This window comes from Anopheles marshallii, chromosome 2 (genome assembly GCF_943734725.1).
Source record: "Anopheles marshallii chromosome 2, idAnoMarsDA_429_01, whole genome shotgun sequence".
Taxonomy (NCBI): Eukaryota; Metazoa; Arthropoda; class Insecta; order Diptera; family Culicidae; genus Anopheles; species Anopheles marshallii.
The window spans coordinates 63,418,001-63,434,539 of record NC_071326.1 but is presented as its reverse complement, the minus strand read 5'-3'; the positions used below and the strand labels follow the sequence as shown (position 1 = coordinate 63,434,539).

Genomic DNA, 16,539 nt, shown 5'->3' with positions numbered 1-16,539 from the left:
TACATACATCTAAGTTATGAGTTAGTATCAAACTCAATACATTGTGGTACAGTTTGGATAAAATTTTCCACAAGAATAGTTTATTCATTGAATTGTCATATAAAACGGTAAAATGCAATTTTTTATGATTTACAGTAAGCGGTGGCTAATATCGATCGATCATGAATTAAAATAAATTGGAAATGCATGAGATAGTAACTTGTAAATTTTATGTGAAGGTCGATTATCACAACAATGTATCATTTAATGCAATGTAATAATAATTTGGTTTATTAATACGAGACAGCGTGCAGGGGGTGGAAAAAACGTGTAGATAAGGAACTTATATTTATTCACCGATTAATCATAGCAACATGGTTTCGTTTACAGGGACGCGTTCGATCCGGCTCGTACCAGTTTACCAGGGTGGAATCGAGGTTTACATGCCATCGAGATGCATAAAAGCAAACAACAACAACAATACAAAACAAACGACACAATGCTGCAGGGGGTGAATAGGAAAGAAGAACTCGAAAAAATGGACAACAGCCAGACATGGTATAGATAGCGACTGGGAAATGCAACTCAATCAACTGAAATGTACACGATTGAAGGTCAGCCGCTGGGTGCCGTTCGATCTTACCCGATGTAAGTGAGCGGTCCATTTCATAACACGTAACCGTTGTAAGTCATAACAACCGGGCGGTGCTATGCGAAGAAAGATGCATCTTCCAGTGGGGTGGATTTATGTGTGTTTTGTTCGTTTGTTTGTTTTTCTTTTTTCTGTCTCACCGAATGCCCGACTGGTCACGCATCGGAAATGTGATCCATCGATTGACGGCGGGACGGTGAACGGTATCAGCGCACTCGATCGATTTGGCCCCTACCGAAGAAACGAGACCGAGATCCGGGCCCGGCCAATGGTCAATTGACAGCGGCGACAGTATGTCGTGCGGTGGTGAGTTTTGATCTCGTTGAAACTCGCATAGCCGTAACCTTTTATAAAAAAATGCAACGCAAAGAAGATTTTCGGAAGCGTAAAGATAAAAAAGGCACCCTTTACTGTCGTTCATTAATGGTTGAAGTTGACTTTAATTAAATCTACTACCACGTATGCGGCTTACCCTATTGATAGACAGAGGAGAGCCTGTACAGGCATTTACGATCACATTCGTTCAGAGGACACAGGGACACAATGGGAGAGAGTGTGAGGCGAAGGTGTACATACGTAGATTCTGTATGTTCAACACTCGAGTGTGGTGAAGTTTTGCCATTAATAATATGTTTTTTTTTTCAATTTCACGTACAAGCTGGTACTTGCAGCTATTGCTATCAAACGTTCTACCTAACCGCTTCGAATACCTGTACGCAAGTCACTTTATCGTGTACAATGACTATGAATATCCTTTTCTTCTAATATCTTGTTTGTATGGTTTGTCATCGTTTCACCCATCCTCTCGAGTGGTCAATAATTACACACATAAACTCGCAGTGTGAGCCGCTCGTAGACGCATCAAGAACTCCTTCGATATCTTTCGTCACTGTTACCAGCAAACCGGCCAGCATCGATTGCTAGCGAATAAGTTACCACACATGCAAAGAAAAACAAAACTTCACCGTGTACACCTCCTGCATCATCTCACACCTTTTGACCGTGTACTAAATATACATATACTATCGAATCGAATGGTAGCGGTACGGAACTCGGCATCAGTGAGCACCAGTTTTCGTCTACGTTTTAGTGGATACTCATCTTGAAGCTAGATCCCAAGCAGAAAGGACACTGCAATATGCGCTTTCGGCAAGGAGCTTATTATGCCTAATGTGCGTTATACGTTACCTCACTGATTGTTACCGAAATTCCGTCTCACGTTCCGTTCGTAACACAGAAGCGCTATATTATTAACTTGTAATGTGTATACATGTGTATAAAAAATAGGAAGAACAGTTGGGAAGCTTCAACAAAGCTAGAGTGTGTGCTATATTTGATTGTAAAAGCAAGGAAACGTTTTAACTCCCCATGACCGATCGATGTTGGAAGGTTTGGAAATGGTAAAGCAAGAAAGGATAAGAAGAGCGTACGTAAACTACAACAGCAAGGCACAAACATAAAATGCACGAGACGCTTGAGATGCCCAAACGGTCTCCAGTATCTTCTCGACGCGCGCGCAAATAAAAATTCATATAGGGAGTAATGTAGTACAAACGGTTTTGCGGCTAATTGTAATATCCTACAAAAACGTTTTAAAAGTAATAGTAATAGAACTTCGCCGTTGTACGAATTGGGAAGTGCGAGTAAAATTGCAAATAAAAAAATAATATAATAAAGTAAACTGGATAGAATAATACGCAAGCGATTGATTTTGAACAGCAAGCCTGGTAAACGCATCACCGACTGCTCATTACATCCGGGGGCTTTTGTTGTTGTTTCCATCCGCATCCCGAAACCACTCGTCTCGGTTAGTACAGGCGGTGGGTGATGAACACCCCGCTCCGCTCAATCACAGTACGCACGCAGCTCGACGTACGAGCAGCTCTTCTTGCAGCACTCATCGTAAATGCCGCCGGAATTGCGCCGACTACGCCGGTGCACACCAGCCCCAGGATACGGGAAGCCCGGTGGTAGTGTATCAGGCAGCGTGGCTACTTCTACCTTTACTCGCTGGTTTTGCTGATCGTGGACGTAGTCTGCAAATGGGTAAGATCTTCAGTTAGTGGCACACTGTGCTGTAACGGTTGGGCGGCAATAGTTTGAACGTACCGGTTCGATAATGCGTTAGCATCGGATACCGTCCCTGGCAGAGGAAGGCAAGCGTCTCTGTAAGCCGACGGCCACAATAGCGTGAGCGAGTTAACTGACTGATCAAGGCATCGCTGTTCGGCGTGGAGTTGGCTTTACTTTCGTTCAGCAGCAACAGCACAACCACCGCTACGATCAGGATGGAGTTCATTCCGACAAAGATAGATCGCATCTGGAAGTAAAGTGTCAAAGAAGTACATTAGTAATCATACTCTTTGAGGTATATAAGGAAGGATAGGTTATATAGGATAAGTGACAAGGTCTGTAACTGAATTTAGACCAGAAATATTGATTTGGCAAATAACGCCACGTTGCTCAACACTAGCACAGATCACGTTGCATCCCAGTCATTTAGTGTAAGCAATAACTAGCAGTAAACAACACTTTAACAGATTTTCCCCAGAACAAATCTAGTAGCAAAGGTTTATTGACATGTGCCGCTTGGTAGCTGTCATGATTGGGTGATGTTTTGAGAGGATTCGTATCTTATCTGATTTGCATTCAGCTGCGATGTGTTGAAATCACCCGCTGAAAGATCATAAAACATATAACGGTAAGTCCGCAATCTGAGCCATGATTAGTTGTTGCTTCTAACACACAAACCCACAATTAGTAGCAAGTGTTTAATGGCGATAAACACAACACTTGGGACTTGATTTGGTGTGAGTCAGCAGTGGCAAATACTCTTTTATTCTGTTAAGCGAATCCAACCGAATAAATAAACACTGGCCGTTCGTGATTCCGGTCATGGACCATATAGGAGTTCGCACCTTGGACTTAGATTAGAAGACGTAAACAACATCGAACGGCGCAGTCCGATCGCACCGGGTCAGAGATGTTTCCGGCTGTTTGTGGCGTTTGCAACCTGTTCCTGTTCCTTGACCGCGCCCGCTTATCGATCAGCCATTAACTGGGAAGGTGTGTTAAAATTAGCATTCCCACACGCGGGTTCGGTTTCGCTTATCGGTGCGCCGTTCAGAAAGGCCATCAGGCGCGGCAACAAGAAACGATGGCAAACCGAGGGTGGAATCTCCTTCTGTGGAATGTATGGCATATGGAATAACACCGCCATGAGCTCGGCTAGTGTTCAGCAGCAGATGGGCCAACACAGGGTTGTTTGTGAGGCGTAACTGTCTAGATTGACAGCACGAGGGCAGTCGCTCACGGTGTGATCGTTCGGCGCGATAGGTTTTGTTTTTCTTTCCTACCGAGAGCACTTTCAAATTTCTTCCAAGGATTTTTTTCTTCTTGGGAGCACGATAATTATGTCGCGTGCTGTTGGTTTTTGGTTGCAATCGGAGACTTCTTCCGGGCAGTACTAACAACTGTCAGAGCATGTCGGGGACATACATGTCTCGCAAGTCTACAAATACAAAGTACCGGTAGACGATTAATTGGGGTTCATTGAAAGAAATAATCGCTCTGAAGGAGACGGACGGTTGAAGGCTATGGTGCTCGGTATAATAGTCCTTGGATTTTGGAGTGAATCCCACGGTCGCTGGACGGCAGACTGGTGTTGGTTTTGTTTTATTGTTGCCTCCGATCCATTTGGAGCTTGAGATACGGCAACAATAAACCAATCAACGATACATCGACACAGCGATTCGGCGAGAGGCAAACGATGCCGTGCGTGGCTGTACTTGCAGATTGTTGTAGAAGATGAGTTACTGGAGTAAAGAAGAAACACCGTAGGTATAGCAGGAAGAAAATGACCACCAATTTAATGAATCAGCGTTTGTACCATGATAGCCCCAGGACGGTGTGCTTAGATAGAAGGAGCATTGAACTCAGCAAGATGTCTACTCACAGACGAAATCCACCGGATTCGTTTCACGAACACAATACCTCCTGGTGTGAAGTTCTTTCATACTCCTAAAAAAAACGGAGGGAGCTTCTACTCTCCCCTTTCATGTCACCCAGAGCTAGACCATCAAATCCAAGACCCTCACAAATTGGTCTAATAAAATAAAAGTAATGATAGTGACGAAAATTCGCGAAATATCCGGGTTATACGTTCGAATGACCTCGCACCGTGTCGCACAAATGGGTACGCTTGCAAGTAAAAAGAATCTCTCTCTAGTAGGGAAAAAGCAATTTACACCGCGGGACCTTTTCGGCCAAGTGGAGTGGAGAACCCGATCGTCCCATTATGACATCGTACCGGCTGACGATGAGCGAGCACCATGCGTCAATGAATAAAAATGGAGTAAATTGAATTCAACCGCGTGTTCCTCGATGGGGAGCCAGTATTGTCCTGTGTGCCGGCTACTAATAGGATCCACTCGCACAGGTCAATTGAGAGCACAGTCGGTTTGGCGACGGATTGCTCTTCCTGAAGAGGGGGAGAAAAAACACGAAAACTTTGCAAACAACGCAAACCGAGCACACCGGCGGCATTTGCATCTCGTGAGGTCGTGACTTGATGGAATGTTTGACACTTGGCAGCACAGGATCGGTTTGCACTGACCTCACGCTTTTCGCTGCTTGCGTTAGGGTGTTCCAGCGTGTTTGATTGATGGATGTGCAATTCGCTGCAACATATGGGACGAGAGGGGGTCACGGTCCCGCTGGTCAGTTATCGCCGTTTTGGCTGGACGTTGGAGTCGATTCGGTCTCGTGTGGGTCTAGAGTTCAACTGCACCAAGTAACGATCATTTGCTAGAAAGCATCGAAGAGCATTACCGGTATAGGGCGGCCAGTAAATTGGCCAGTGCCAATAGTGGGCGTCCGTTTGCCGTTGGGTGATGCTCGAAATAGATACAGAGTCTGGTTGCGATAAGACCTCCGGATACTGGTCCCCTTAGAACGTGGTCGGTCTAAATTCAGACGAATGTACGCTGCAACGAGCCGTTTAGTGTGTGTCGACTTCGTCCACAGCAAACTGACCGTTATCGGAGAAGTGTGGTCGCGGGATAGGGTGCTGCAGGCACCGACATGTGGACAAATGAAAACAAATGATTTCATTAAAACAATCGTGGCATATTCTGTCCGGGTTTTCCACGGGTCTCGTAGATTATGGGCCAGTCCAGTGCCTAGACAGGTCCAGCTGTGTCTAGTAGCAACCGCTGCTGGTTTGATTTGTGGACACACACTTGTTTTGGGGTCGGAGAATCGGACAGATTGAGCAGGATTAAATTTTTGTGTTAACATAACGAAACCGCGCACAAAGGTAGGCAGCGAATGGGGACAGAAGGAATAGGGCTTACATTTATGCTGATTACGCTTTCGCCTACCACACAGTGAGTTAGGTTCGGATTAAAGCGATGCAATTTCCAATTTGGAAGGCGCTTCGGGAATGAACTTTGGTCTCTGAGTGGATTAAAAATGTGCTCTGAGAAGTTTGAATTAGAAGTGCAGTTTATGGAAATGAAGATTCGCCAATAAGTACGGCAAAAGTGCGATTATTTCACCAGTTCTGTTGAAAATATCACGAGAATATCATCGAAAATAATCTTTCGTCTTTTTTCACAAAATGAGCTACTAAACGGCTACATACCCCAAATAAAACATTGGTTTAGAAATGGTTCATCAGTAGCTAGAGCTAAGAAACCTTGTTTGTGAGGATGACGAACTTTGTGAGGATGAAGCATCGTATCCCTTCATACCCCATATTTGGCTAAGGAAAAGCTAATCACATTTATGTTTTTAATAAAAAGGCTAATATTCCATACTCATAGAGAAAAAAGATTTCAAACATCCTTGGTTCCATCCTCCTCCATTGTATTTACAGCTCCAAATTGATCTAATTCACTGATACTGATGCTGATTCACCATTCTGATAAAGGATTTTCGAAATTTGTCAGTTCCAATGTTTGAGGAGAGGAAAACTTAACGTGTCTGACATCGGTCACTTCCGATTATTCCACTGCTCAATTAGTAAAAAGCGAAACATTTATTCGATAACTGAAGAGAGGTCAGGATAACGACCAAGTAATGAGTATCATATAATTACTCTATAGATCACTCGGCTGTGATACATTTACACAAGATGCTCCAATAAAACGTCCCTATTCTATTTTATATGATATATTTTGAAAATTTAGAGTTTATGGTACTGTACTATATTATAATAGATAATTAGAGAGAATAGAGAATAATAGATGGACAGGATAAGCTGAGTTTTTTTAGCACTAGAAAGACTAAGATTGGAAAGTGCAACATCCATCACTTGGGCCAAATCGGACAATTTCTCGAGGAGATGAATAAAAAACACAATTTTGCGAATTTGCACAATTTTTTTATCATTATTGCATGAGTTATTGTAAAAAAAGGGGGGTTGGGAAAAAAACATAACTATATTGACTACTATCTAACTGATTATCTTTGCAATTTTAATTCATAAAAATGCAAATTGTGTTAGATTTTAATGCGATTTTCAAATTGGGAACTTAAATTAAACCCTATGAAATTATTTTAGTTTTTACATGCTCAAGTCCAATTCATAATGACATATGAGGTGGTGGTCACATAATGAGGTCAGGATATACCCAAGATAAAAGTGTGGAATGGTGAGTTTTAAACAGGGATGCTTCTCTATCAAGTTTTGGTCTTTCCAAATTCTACTTAATATTGCACGCTTTTTAGCCATTTTGGCAAAAATCTCTGTCAATGTGAGGCATTGCATCCAGAGCGACAGGCAGATATGTAATCTTTAAATGCTGAATCGAATGGTTCCTAGTTCTTGCTGATTTATAAGTTGGTGTAAATATTCATTACTGATAACACCATGTAATCGACAATTGATCACCATAAGGCCAGTCTGGGTTCATATTTAAGTTAATAGTCTTTATTGAAAAGAATAAACTTGTAGATGTAGCTGATAAAAAAACCTCAATACTGTTACCCTATATGTTTCTCTCTCTCTTTCTTTCTTTTTGGCGTAAAGACCTTTCTAGGTCGTGTCTGCCATTTCTGGCTTACTACACTTAATTTTACCACGTAGTCGAATAGTCAGTACTTGTCACGGGGAATTGGTCCGGATGGGATTTTAGACCGGTTCTGTCGTGTGAGGACTGGTGCCGCTACCAATACACCACCGGTCGCCCCTATTACCCTATGTTTAAGCATCCTTTTAAGGTCAACTACCCGTACCCAAGAGTCTGAGAGGCTCTGCCCTACTGGGCAAACATTTCTTATCACCATTAATCTGTCTTGACGACCGTTCCACACTCACATCAATCTATCCGTTCGAAGCGTATTTCAAACCGCGTCGTTCCCTATTAATTTGGGCTTACCTTGAGATTTAAATGCGGCAAGACCCTGGCAGACAGCCACTCAGCCATCATTCCATAATGGCAGGAGTCGAGTAATGATTTCCCATGGTGTCTGGGAAAGGATGGAAAGCGAATCGGTTGGTTTTGTTGTTTGTTTGTGCATCGTACGCAAACGATGCAATCCAGACACACTTCCACATTCCGACACGTAATGGCATGCGCTATCGGAAAGGAGCGCGATTGCAGCAATAATGAAAGGAAAAGAAATCTGCCCCTATATGTCCTACTCTCCTTGCGTGCCCAGGCAGTGGTTGGCCGATCTGCACAAGCAAAGAACGTGAAATAACGATGTGATGCGAATGTCGAAGGTAAGTCACCGTCGTTCCGGGCCATCACCGGTTGGGCATATTTATGCCGCCAGTCCAAACGTACACTCACCTACACCAAAGTGTGGTAGGGAGAGGCAGGAGTACGAGATGGTGAACCAGTCTTTTAGGACGATCGCAGCGAAAACGACTCAATCACACGGTGAGCGCGTGCACAACGTCCCAATCGGGACGCGATGGTTGCATCGACTTGTTGGGCGCTTGACCGCTTGTTTACATCTTCGCTGAGCTCACTCTCCGGCACAGCCGCACAAGCTATACACGCGCACCAGCAGCTTCCGTATTGGCGTATGCTGTTGTTTGCGTTCGTTTCTTAGTCGCACTATGAGGTCGCGAGTTGTGTGCATCAAAGGTGCATATTGTGGGACCTTTTTGGAATACGGAACGTTCCCGAACGTTGGAACATTTTTGCTACTGGCGTTCAGAGTGGATTTAGGAAGAGCTGCACTCTGCCACAGGTTCGTCAGTGACAACGAGCAAAATAAACCTTTTCAATTTAATCCGCAAAGCCTGTCACATAAGTTTAAATGCTCTACATTGTTGCAGACCTACTGCTCGCTACAAAAGGGCAATGATCGATTTAATTATCGGCACAATTATAGTCTGCCGTTGTGACAACTTTCTTCAATATTGCTCAGAGTTTTGCTCTCTCTCGCGAGAGAGCGCGTTTTTCTTTTAGCAAAAAAGTTGTTCGTTGCGGAACGTGAACGTCCCTTAATGATCAGGCATCGAGCAAAGAAATCAAATTAATCATCTCAAAAGTGATTCATCTTTCAATTTCGTTACAGCCGATCTTAATTGGAAGTTTAAAAGTGATAAATATTCATCTAGCTGAGGATCAACTGGTCGACTCTTCCATGCCAGCCAAACGGTGGCCACGATCATGTGTTTACATGATTCCCGTCAGGGGCGCTTCAGTGAAACCGATCGTGCTGCATCATATCCGCTCCGTTCGGTTCCCTACATGACCTACATACATGGTACAGCCCTCCTCAGGGATCGGTATGGCGGGGTTTGTTTTGCTTTATTTTTTGTTTTTGTCCGGATATTCTGCTACAACTTTCCGCCATGGTACTCCCTGTACGTCTAGCTTGCCTGCACCGGCTCGAGCAAAAGGTTGTGTACGATCATTACGTTTGTTTTCTTTGCGCGCGTTTCGGACTCGCTCTACCACCATATCTCGGCTCAGCTCAACAAACCCAACAGATGGTTGTGAGCGATGCGAGAGAGATATGCTGGGTTCGCTGTTGGGCAACATACGGGATAGTTGTGCACTGCACATACGAACAGAAAGCACAGAGGAACGAAAAACAAAAACAACCCAGACAAAAAAAACCCAAACCCCCCGGCGGGACGGGTATGCCCTTACGTTTCTTATGTACGGCCCAGCGGGTCATGCGATCAGCCCTTCGTTCCACACACAGCTGTGCCATCGGCACAGCGTTGCCCTGTGACCTGACAGTGCTGGTAGCTGTCCCGGAACCCCGGGACCAGCTGTTTCGGCCCTGTCAGCCCTTTTCCTGTATGTGGCTATTTTTAGACCGTACGGCTCATGCTGGCCCAGGGTAATTCAAGAACCTTTCGCTCACTGATAGTGCTCTGTCGGTAGGTAGACCGTGGCCTCGTTGAACTCAGGCCGCGATGGGGAGGAAGCAGATAGACAGCCCTACCCACAATGGCTGTTTGCTCATATTGCTAGCCCAGCGCAGGAAAGAATGGGTAGGCGAGAACAAATCATAAACACCGACCCCTAGCAGCATAAAGTAGGTTCGTTCGTAATGCCGTGCCTAGGCATCGTCGATAATTGCTCGGTGGGTGTTACTTCATCGCTGATCAACATCGCCATCAGCCATGTTTGTTTGTTTGCTTTCGCTTCGATCGTGATAAGTGTCTAGTACTCGTCCTCCGCATCGTTCGGTTATGCTCGATGTGGGTAGTTTAAGCTTTTCAATAGCCCGTTAAAGTGAAGGAAAGTGAGGTTAGATGCTGAGAAGTGTCAAATTTTTCACTCAATTATTGAATTCAGTTATTTAGTGCAGTGATGGTCTTGTCTTATGAGGACGTAGCGTATGACATTAACGTATATTCTGCTTCAGAAACCATCAAAATGTCCCTTAAAAAAAGTTATTGTTAAAGCAACTTCAATAATTTAGACAATATTTAAATAAAAAACTTACCTTTGTGCAGTGAAATGGTCTAGCAGTGGCTCGAACACAACGCAAGGAACCGAAATCCTGTGATTGTACACCGTCGGTACGGTTCAGCGTTTTTTGAGCAGTTTTTGTTGAAAATGAAAATGAAATCAATCCAGCATCCAATCCGTTCGGTAGTACACATTCAAACCGTCGCTGCTGCGTGCTGGAGTGTTTAGTGCTTATTTGACAGATGTCAGTAGTGATAGTATCACTTAGAGTTGTTGCGTGATGAGTTTGTGATGCCAGGGAACTACAATTAGCACATTTTTTCTACCCAAAACTGACGGAGTACTGCGTGCGTATACATAATCACTGTTTGAAGAGCGTGTTTGTAACTTCACTAGCTTATGCTTACAGTACCCTAACGCTTCCTAATTATTGTTCACTGGATCGTTTCTTTCTCTGCCACTGCTTTGTGTACTGATTAGCTTCTGGGAATAGTTTGTTTCCGTGAGGAAAGGCGTTTGGATGAGGTTTGGTTTGATAAAAATCACACAACGCGTGTAAATCTAATCAGTGTATCAGGATGCTCAATCTCGAAATGGAATGATGCGGTAAGCAAGAGCCTTCTATCGTTAGCAACGTGAGTGACGGACGCTGGGTAGGGAACGATGATCCGACGGGGCCGATCTCGGAACGGAAAATGATGATTTTGTTTTTGGCGAAGGTGGCTTTTGGCACACGTAGAAAAGAAAAACAACAACAATGGTAGCACTTTGTAACCTTTGCCGATGTTTTTGCTGCGGGGCCCCTTGAAGACAGGTCAAAGGTCGCTCACACCTACACAAAACCAGGCTCTGACAACGCACACGCACGAAAAGCAACGCGATCGCACACACGCTAAGCAGAAGTGGCACGCACGGACGGACGCACGCACATACAAAAATTAACCACACACAAACACGCACACACCAAACATGCGCACGTTTCGACTCCAAAGCTCGTGTTCCCCCGGGAGATGGGATGGGATTTGTCGTTCGCTGCCTGCTATCTCGTCGACATCACAATTGCAATTCGGGCTACCCGGTCGAGTGGTATCGCTTTAAATCCTGCCTCGCTCCGGATCTTTTCGCCTGCTCGATTGCATGCCGTCTCTCTTCAGCGGTTTTATTTGTGTTGGAAATTTCTCACCCGCTTCTGATACTCTCTCGTATTCTCGCAATCCTGCGACTCTCTTTTTCGCTTACTGTCTGCTCCATCGAGTGCATGCGCAGCATCCGAATCTGATCGAAGCGCTCTATCGTATGTCGTAAACGGTCAGTGCACGTACGGTTGATCATCTCCTTTGTCTTTTTTCTTAACGTTCATCTTGTTCCTATTATTTTTGCATTTGTTTTATTTTAAAACTCGCGTTTATTTGGAGGAGGGTTTCGGTTAATGTACAAAATGTTTTATTTTAACCCTTATTTTGTTGTTGTAAAAATCATTTAAACAATTGGTTAAATTAGGTTATTATATTTTATTTTTCTTATTATAGTTAAAATAATACAACATTAAATGGTTTAATTGAGTGTAAACTACTAATCAGCTAATGCAGTTTCAGTTGTAACATAACTTATATTATGTGTTATGAAATATTATATATATTTAGCATATTGGAGGATTTTAATGTGATGTAATAACAATCCCAACACTCATCTAGTCAACTTAGTTCAATCATGAACCAATTTTCTACACGAACACATTTATTTCGACAGTCCGTTTCAACGGTCTCCTCCATTGGATATGCGATTTGTCCACGATATTTTTTTCATACCCCTTATCTCTACGATATAACTCTTTAATAACTTGGTTAGGTGCATTGGTTGTATTGCAAACTTTAATTTCAAAACTTTAGCACAAATGGGGACATTATTTTTATTTCCAATCGTGAAGAAAGTATAACTTTAAAAGTTCATTTAATTGTTTTTAATTTTTTCGTTTTTTCATGAATAACCGATTTTTTGACAAGTGGTATGAAATGGTCCTTCGTATAATGTGAACTAATCTTGATGTTATTCACGCATTTTCTTGTAGCTTTCATTAATTATGTTACTCGATCGCTAAATAGGGCATAAACAAAGTTATTAAAGAAAGTCAGAAATGGCAGACCCTTGCCCTCTTGAGGTTGTTGTGCCGAAAAAGAAGAATTAACATTTTTTGGATATGGGCTTCACATGTAATGAAAATTAGAAGAAAATACGTAAAGTACACCAGAACTAGTTCACATAATTCGAGGTATAGTTTAGTGTTATAGGTTAAAAATATCATACACAAAAACATAAATAATAAATACTAAATGAATTTTTAAAATCCAAATTTCGTCACTATTGGAAAAAACGCATGCAAATGCAAATCATGCATTGCAAATTCAATGCCCGTATACAAATTTGATTCTAAATATCATTTAGATTATAACCATTGACTGAAATATATATATATATTTGCACTTAATAAAAAAAAGTGGCAATACAATTGTTTTCAGTCTAGGTTTTCTTGCATATGTATTTTCTTGTTATGTTTGAAACTTGCCAGTTAATCAAATAATGTTAAAGGTGTTTGTAAAGAAAGTATGCATTAATTAGGCTTGAATATTGAAAATTTGCTACGGATGTAACGGAACGATCGATGACTGACCACCTTGCATGTTACTTATCACTCCATAATCTTTCGCTCATCCTCTCAATTATCCACAAATCAATGATGCACATGAAGCTGCTGCGCTGGTTTAGCTTGCTCTATTCTGAAGTACACTTTCGCTTTCTCTTAGTATGCGTTCAACAGCAATAACACTCATGTCATTAGTTATAAAAAAGGATTGTACAAACATCATTCGCTAAGTAGAATAGTAGAGGAGTAGAAATAGTATAAAATTATTACCATACTTTGGTCTTATAATGATTCTGTTTGTAGCCTATAATTTACGTTCCTATCAAGCCTTAGTCCAGTTTGTATATAACAGCGTGCTAAAGATGTTAAAGTTTGCGTAATGTGTTCACTCCGGTGTTGAAAATAGCACGAGCTTTGACAATTATAGGTTCATGTGTATAATTGATATTCTTACGTGGAAGTTTCAGGTATGGAAGCTGAGCAGAAGGACGGACCTACGGTTTGGCAGGACTAAGTAACGCGGATGGATTAATTGCCGGGTTGAGATCACATCTCGTAAGCATTGACGTCAAAAGTGGCACTGACGTCATGGATAAAGCTTTCACTGCAGACCACTTCACATCAGGATATTTATTGGGCGTGATCAGTATTTAGAGCAATTTGGGAAAGATATAGTTGGTGCACCATAAAAAAACGTCAAACGAGTATTTCCTTGGAATTGTTTCACCGTCCTTTGTCGTGTTGCTTTGGATGATCATTGATCACTTGTTATTAGCATGCTTTGGTATTGATGTTGTCTTCCCATTCGCTGTTTTGAAACAAACTTGAAAGAAGCTGCTGCTTCTGTTGCTGCCATGGCGCCCAGACGATCCCATTTCTGGACACTACCAGTTGCCTGCGCCCCGGTCGAAGGAAAGGGCTTTACATGGGCTCTGTGCTCGCTCAATCAGTTGGCGCCCGCAACACCAAGCAATCTATCACCAGCGCAGTGAAATGTGGTGTCGATCGCGAATTCTTGACGTTTCCTCGTAGTCGCTGATACGACAAACCGTTCCAAGGAAGACGCCCTCGGCCTCGGTGCCCGTGGATAATCAGAACGGTTGGCAAACTATGGCCAATGTTATGATCGTTGCCATGATGTAGGTTAACTAGTCGGCACCCCCGTGTACCAATTCACATTCTGCCTACGATCAACGCGGCATGGAATGATCGACCTCTTTTTGTTTTCTTTTTCGATGGATGAAGTTGAGTTTGAAGCGCACAATTTCGTAAGGATCGCTTGTTATTGTGTAATGCGTGTTTGGACGCTTGTTGCAAAAAAGGTTCGTATTCTTTAGTATATTTATTAGATACTGAAAAGCTCATGGAGCAGCTAGATAAGTATCTAGGACATCATTATCGAAGGGTAAGCTGAGCTGCTATCATTACGAGATCATTTTTTAGTAGACAAGGCCTATTGCTTAACGGCGTTAAAGGCTTTAAGCAAAAGTAAAAACGATTCCATGATCAATGAATACATCGTAGCGTGTTGATCATACCTCAACTGAGCGGGACGGCCTGTTGCTACACATCAAGCTTCTTTAACGAAATCATTTTCAAAATAAAATGCACAAACAATACACAGGTATATAAAGTAACTACCCAACTTTATGATTCATGAAGGCTAACAAGTTCTCGCTGATGTTTTAGTAGATGATCTGATCTTTTGGCTTAGCAAACGATAGAAATACGGAAACAAAATTACTGAACTATTTAAGACACACAAACCTCATAAAGCAAACCCAATCTTCTTTAGAAATGAGGAAAAAATCGGATAATTAAACAATAATAAAGAAAGGAAAAACTAAATTATCGATTAACAGCAAATTTTAACACTAATAAGAAACCAGATTGTCAAAACGTAATGTAGCCATATTGGGTCAAAGCCATTAGAAGCTAAATAAAAAAAGCGGCTCCGGATATCTGTAAATTATTGTTATTTACAACATACATACTCACTTACTCCTAACTTGAAATTAAGATTAGAACTAGGTGAAGGCGTTTTTGGAAGGGGCTAGGAATTAAAAAGAGGATCGTAATAAGGAACGGAATACAGGAGGAGAATGGTAAAACTCAAACAAATGAGATGAAAAATTAAACGATCATAATGCCCGCAGCAGAGGATCATTGCGACCAACTGATCCATGGTTTGGGAACATAAAAAAAATCGAGCACAGCAACGACGGAGTATCAATTGTGATTCCGAATAATTTTCATTGCACCTCATGGCTACAGTAACTGATATTTTACTACTCGTCGCTACTCACAATCTGGATGAAGATCTCAAATGTGCCGTGTTTCTCAACAGCATGATTTGGTCTATCTAAGCGTAAATGCTCCCTATAAACACTCAGTCATTGGCAAATCAGTAAAAATCACACAAAAGTTGATAATTTGGTGAATTAATGTCGTAAAAACCAATCGCAACACATGCATTAAACATTTTTTTTTAGCTTGTTAAGCCAAAGATACGCATTCCGTATGCAGGACTGACTATCCGGCTGCGGTTAAATAAAGTAAAAGAGAGCCAGAAATGGCATGCCTAGACCAGTTTGTTTGTTTGTGTCGATAAAGAACAAGAAGAAAAAGAAAAGGTCAATGATTCTTCTTGCATGTTTGTGGTAATTGTAAAATTCGACAATAGGGAACAACCGAGTTTTTCGAGCATATTTGAATTAGCAATTACACAAAAACATGTTTAACCTTATTTGAAACAATATTATTTGAAAACATCCTACGGTATGTTTCAATGAGTAATGTAAAGGAAATATGAGCATCTCATTAACAGTTATTTAAGATTTCTAAATCCTTCTCGCTCATAAGGACAGGGGCACGACACCGAAAAAGCCTTACTCACTTCCAATCATCGATTTAACGTTCCATCACGTAACGGTTTGACAGGCCGAAAAGCGTTACCTTCAATGCTAAACGCAAGTTCTTCCTTATTGCTTCGATTTATTTTTAGTGCCTCATTCCTGCTGTTCCTCATGGTTCCTGCATCGTGCCCTTAAGTTCAAAGGCACTGTTGAAAGACGCTTCCACCTTCTGGTCCCACAAGCATCGACATAACTTTCGACGGTGTTAGTGCCAATTTCGGCGTGGGTTTCCGTAACTAATGAGCGCAAAAATGGCAACTCATAATTGCAGAACTGTATGCCATATAGCAGGGGGCTAAAAGCGGAAAGCATAATGGGGGAAGGGTGAAAAGTAGTTTTGTACTTTTCGGAATGTGTGTAAGGAGGTGGTTTTTTTTTATTGTTGTTGTTGCACCTAGTGCCACCGGTGCCCACGGTTTATGGCACCTTCGCATTAGTTATAGACGCGCAGACGATGATCTG

The 16,539-nt window shown here is 42.2% G+C and overlaps 1 protein-coding gene across 1 annotated transcript; it reads right to left on the bottom strand.

The window, feature by feature from the left end:
- Positions 1–2,476: 2,476 nt before the first annotated feature.
- Positions 2,477–2,951, bottom strand: LOC128719690 (LIRP-like). Its single transcript, XM_053813318.1, has 2 exons — positions 2,741–2,951; positions 2,477–2,667 (listed from the first exon to the last, which is right to left on the bottom strand). The coding sequence occupies exons 1-2, from the start codon at positions 2,949–2,951 to the stop codon at positions 2,477–2,479; spliced, it is 402 nt and encodes a 133-aa protein (XP_053669293.1).
- Positions 2,952–16,539: the final 13,588 nt, after the last annotated feature.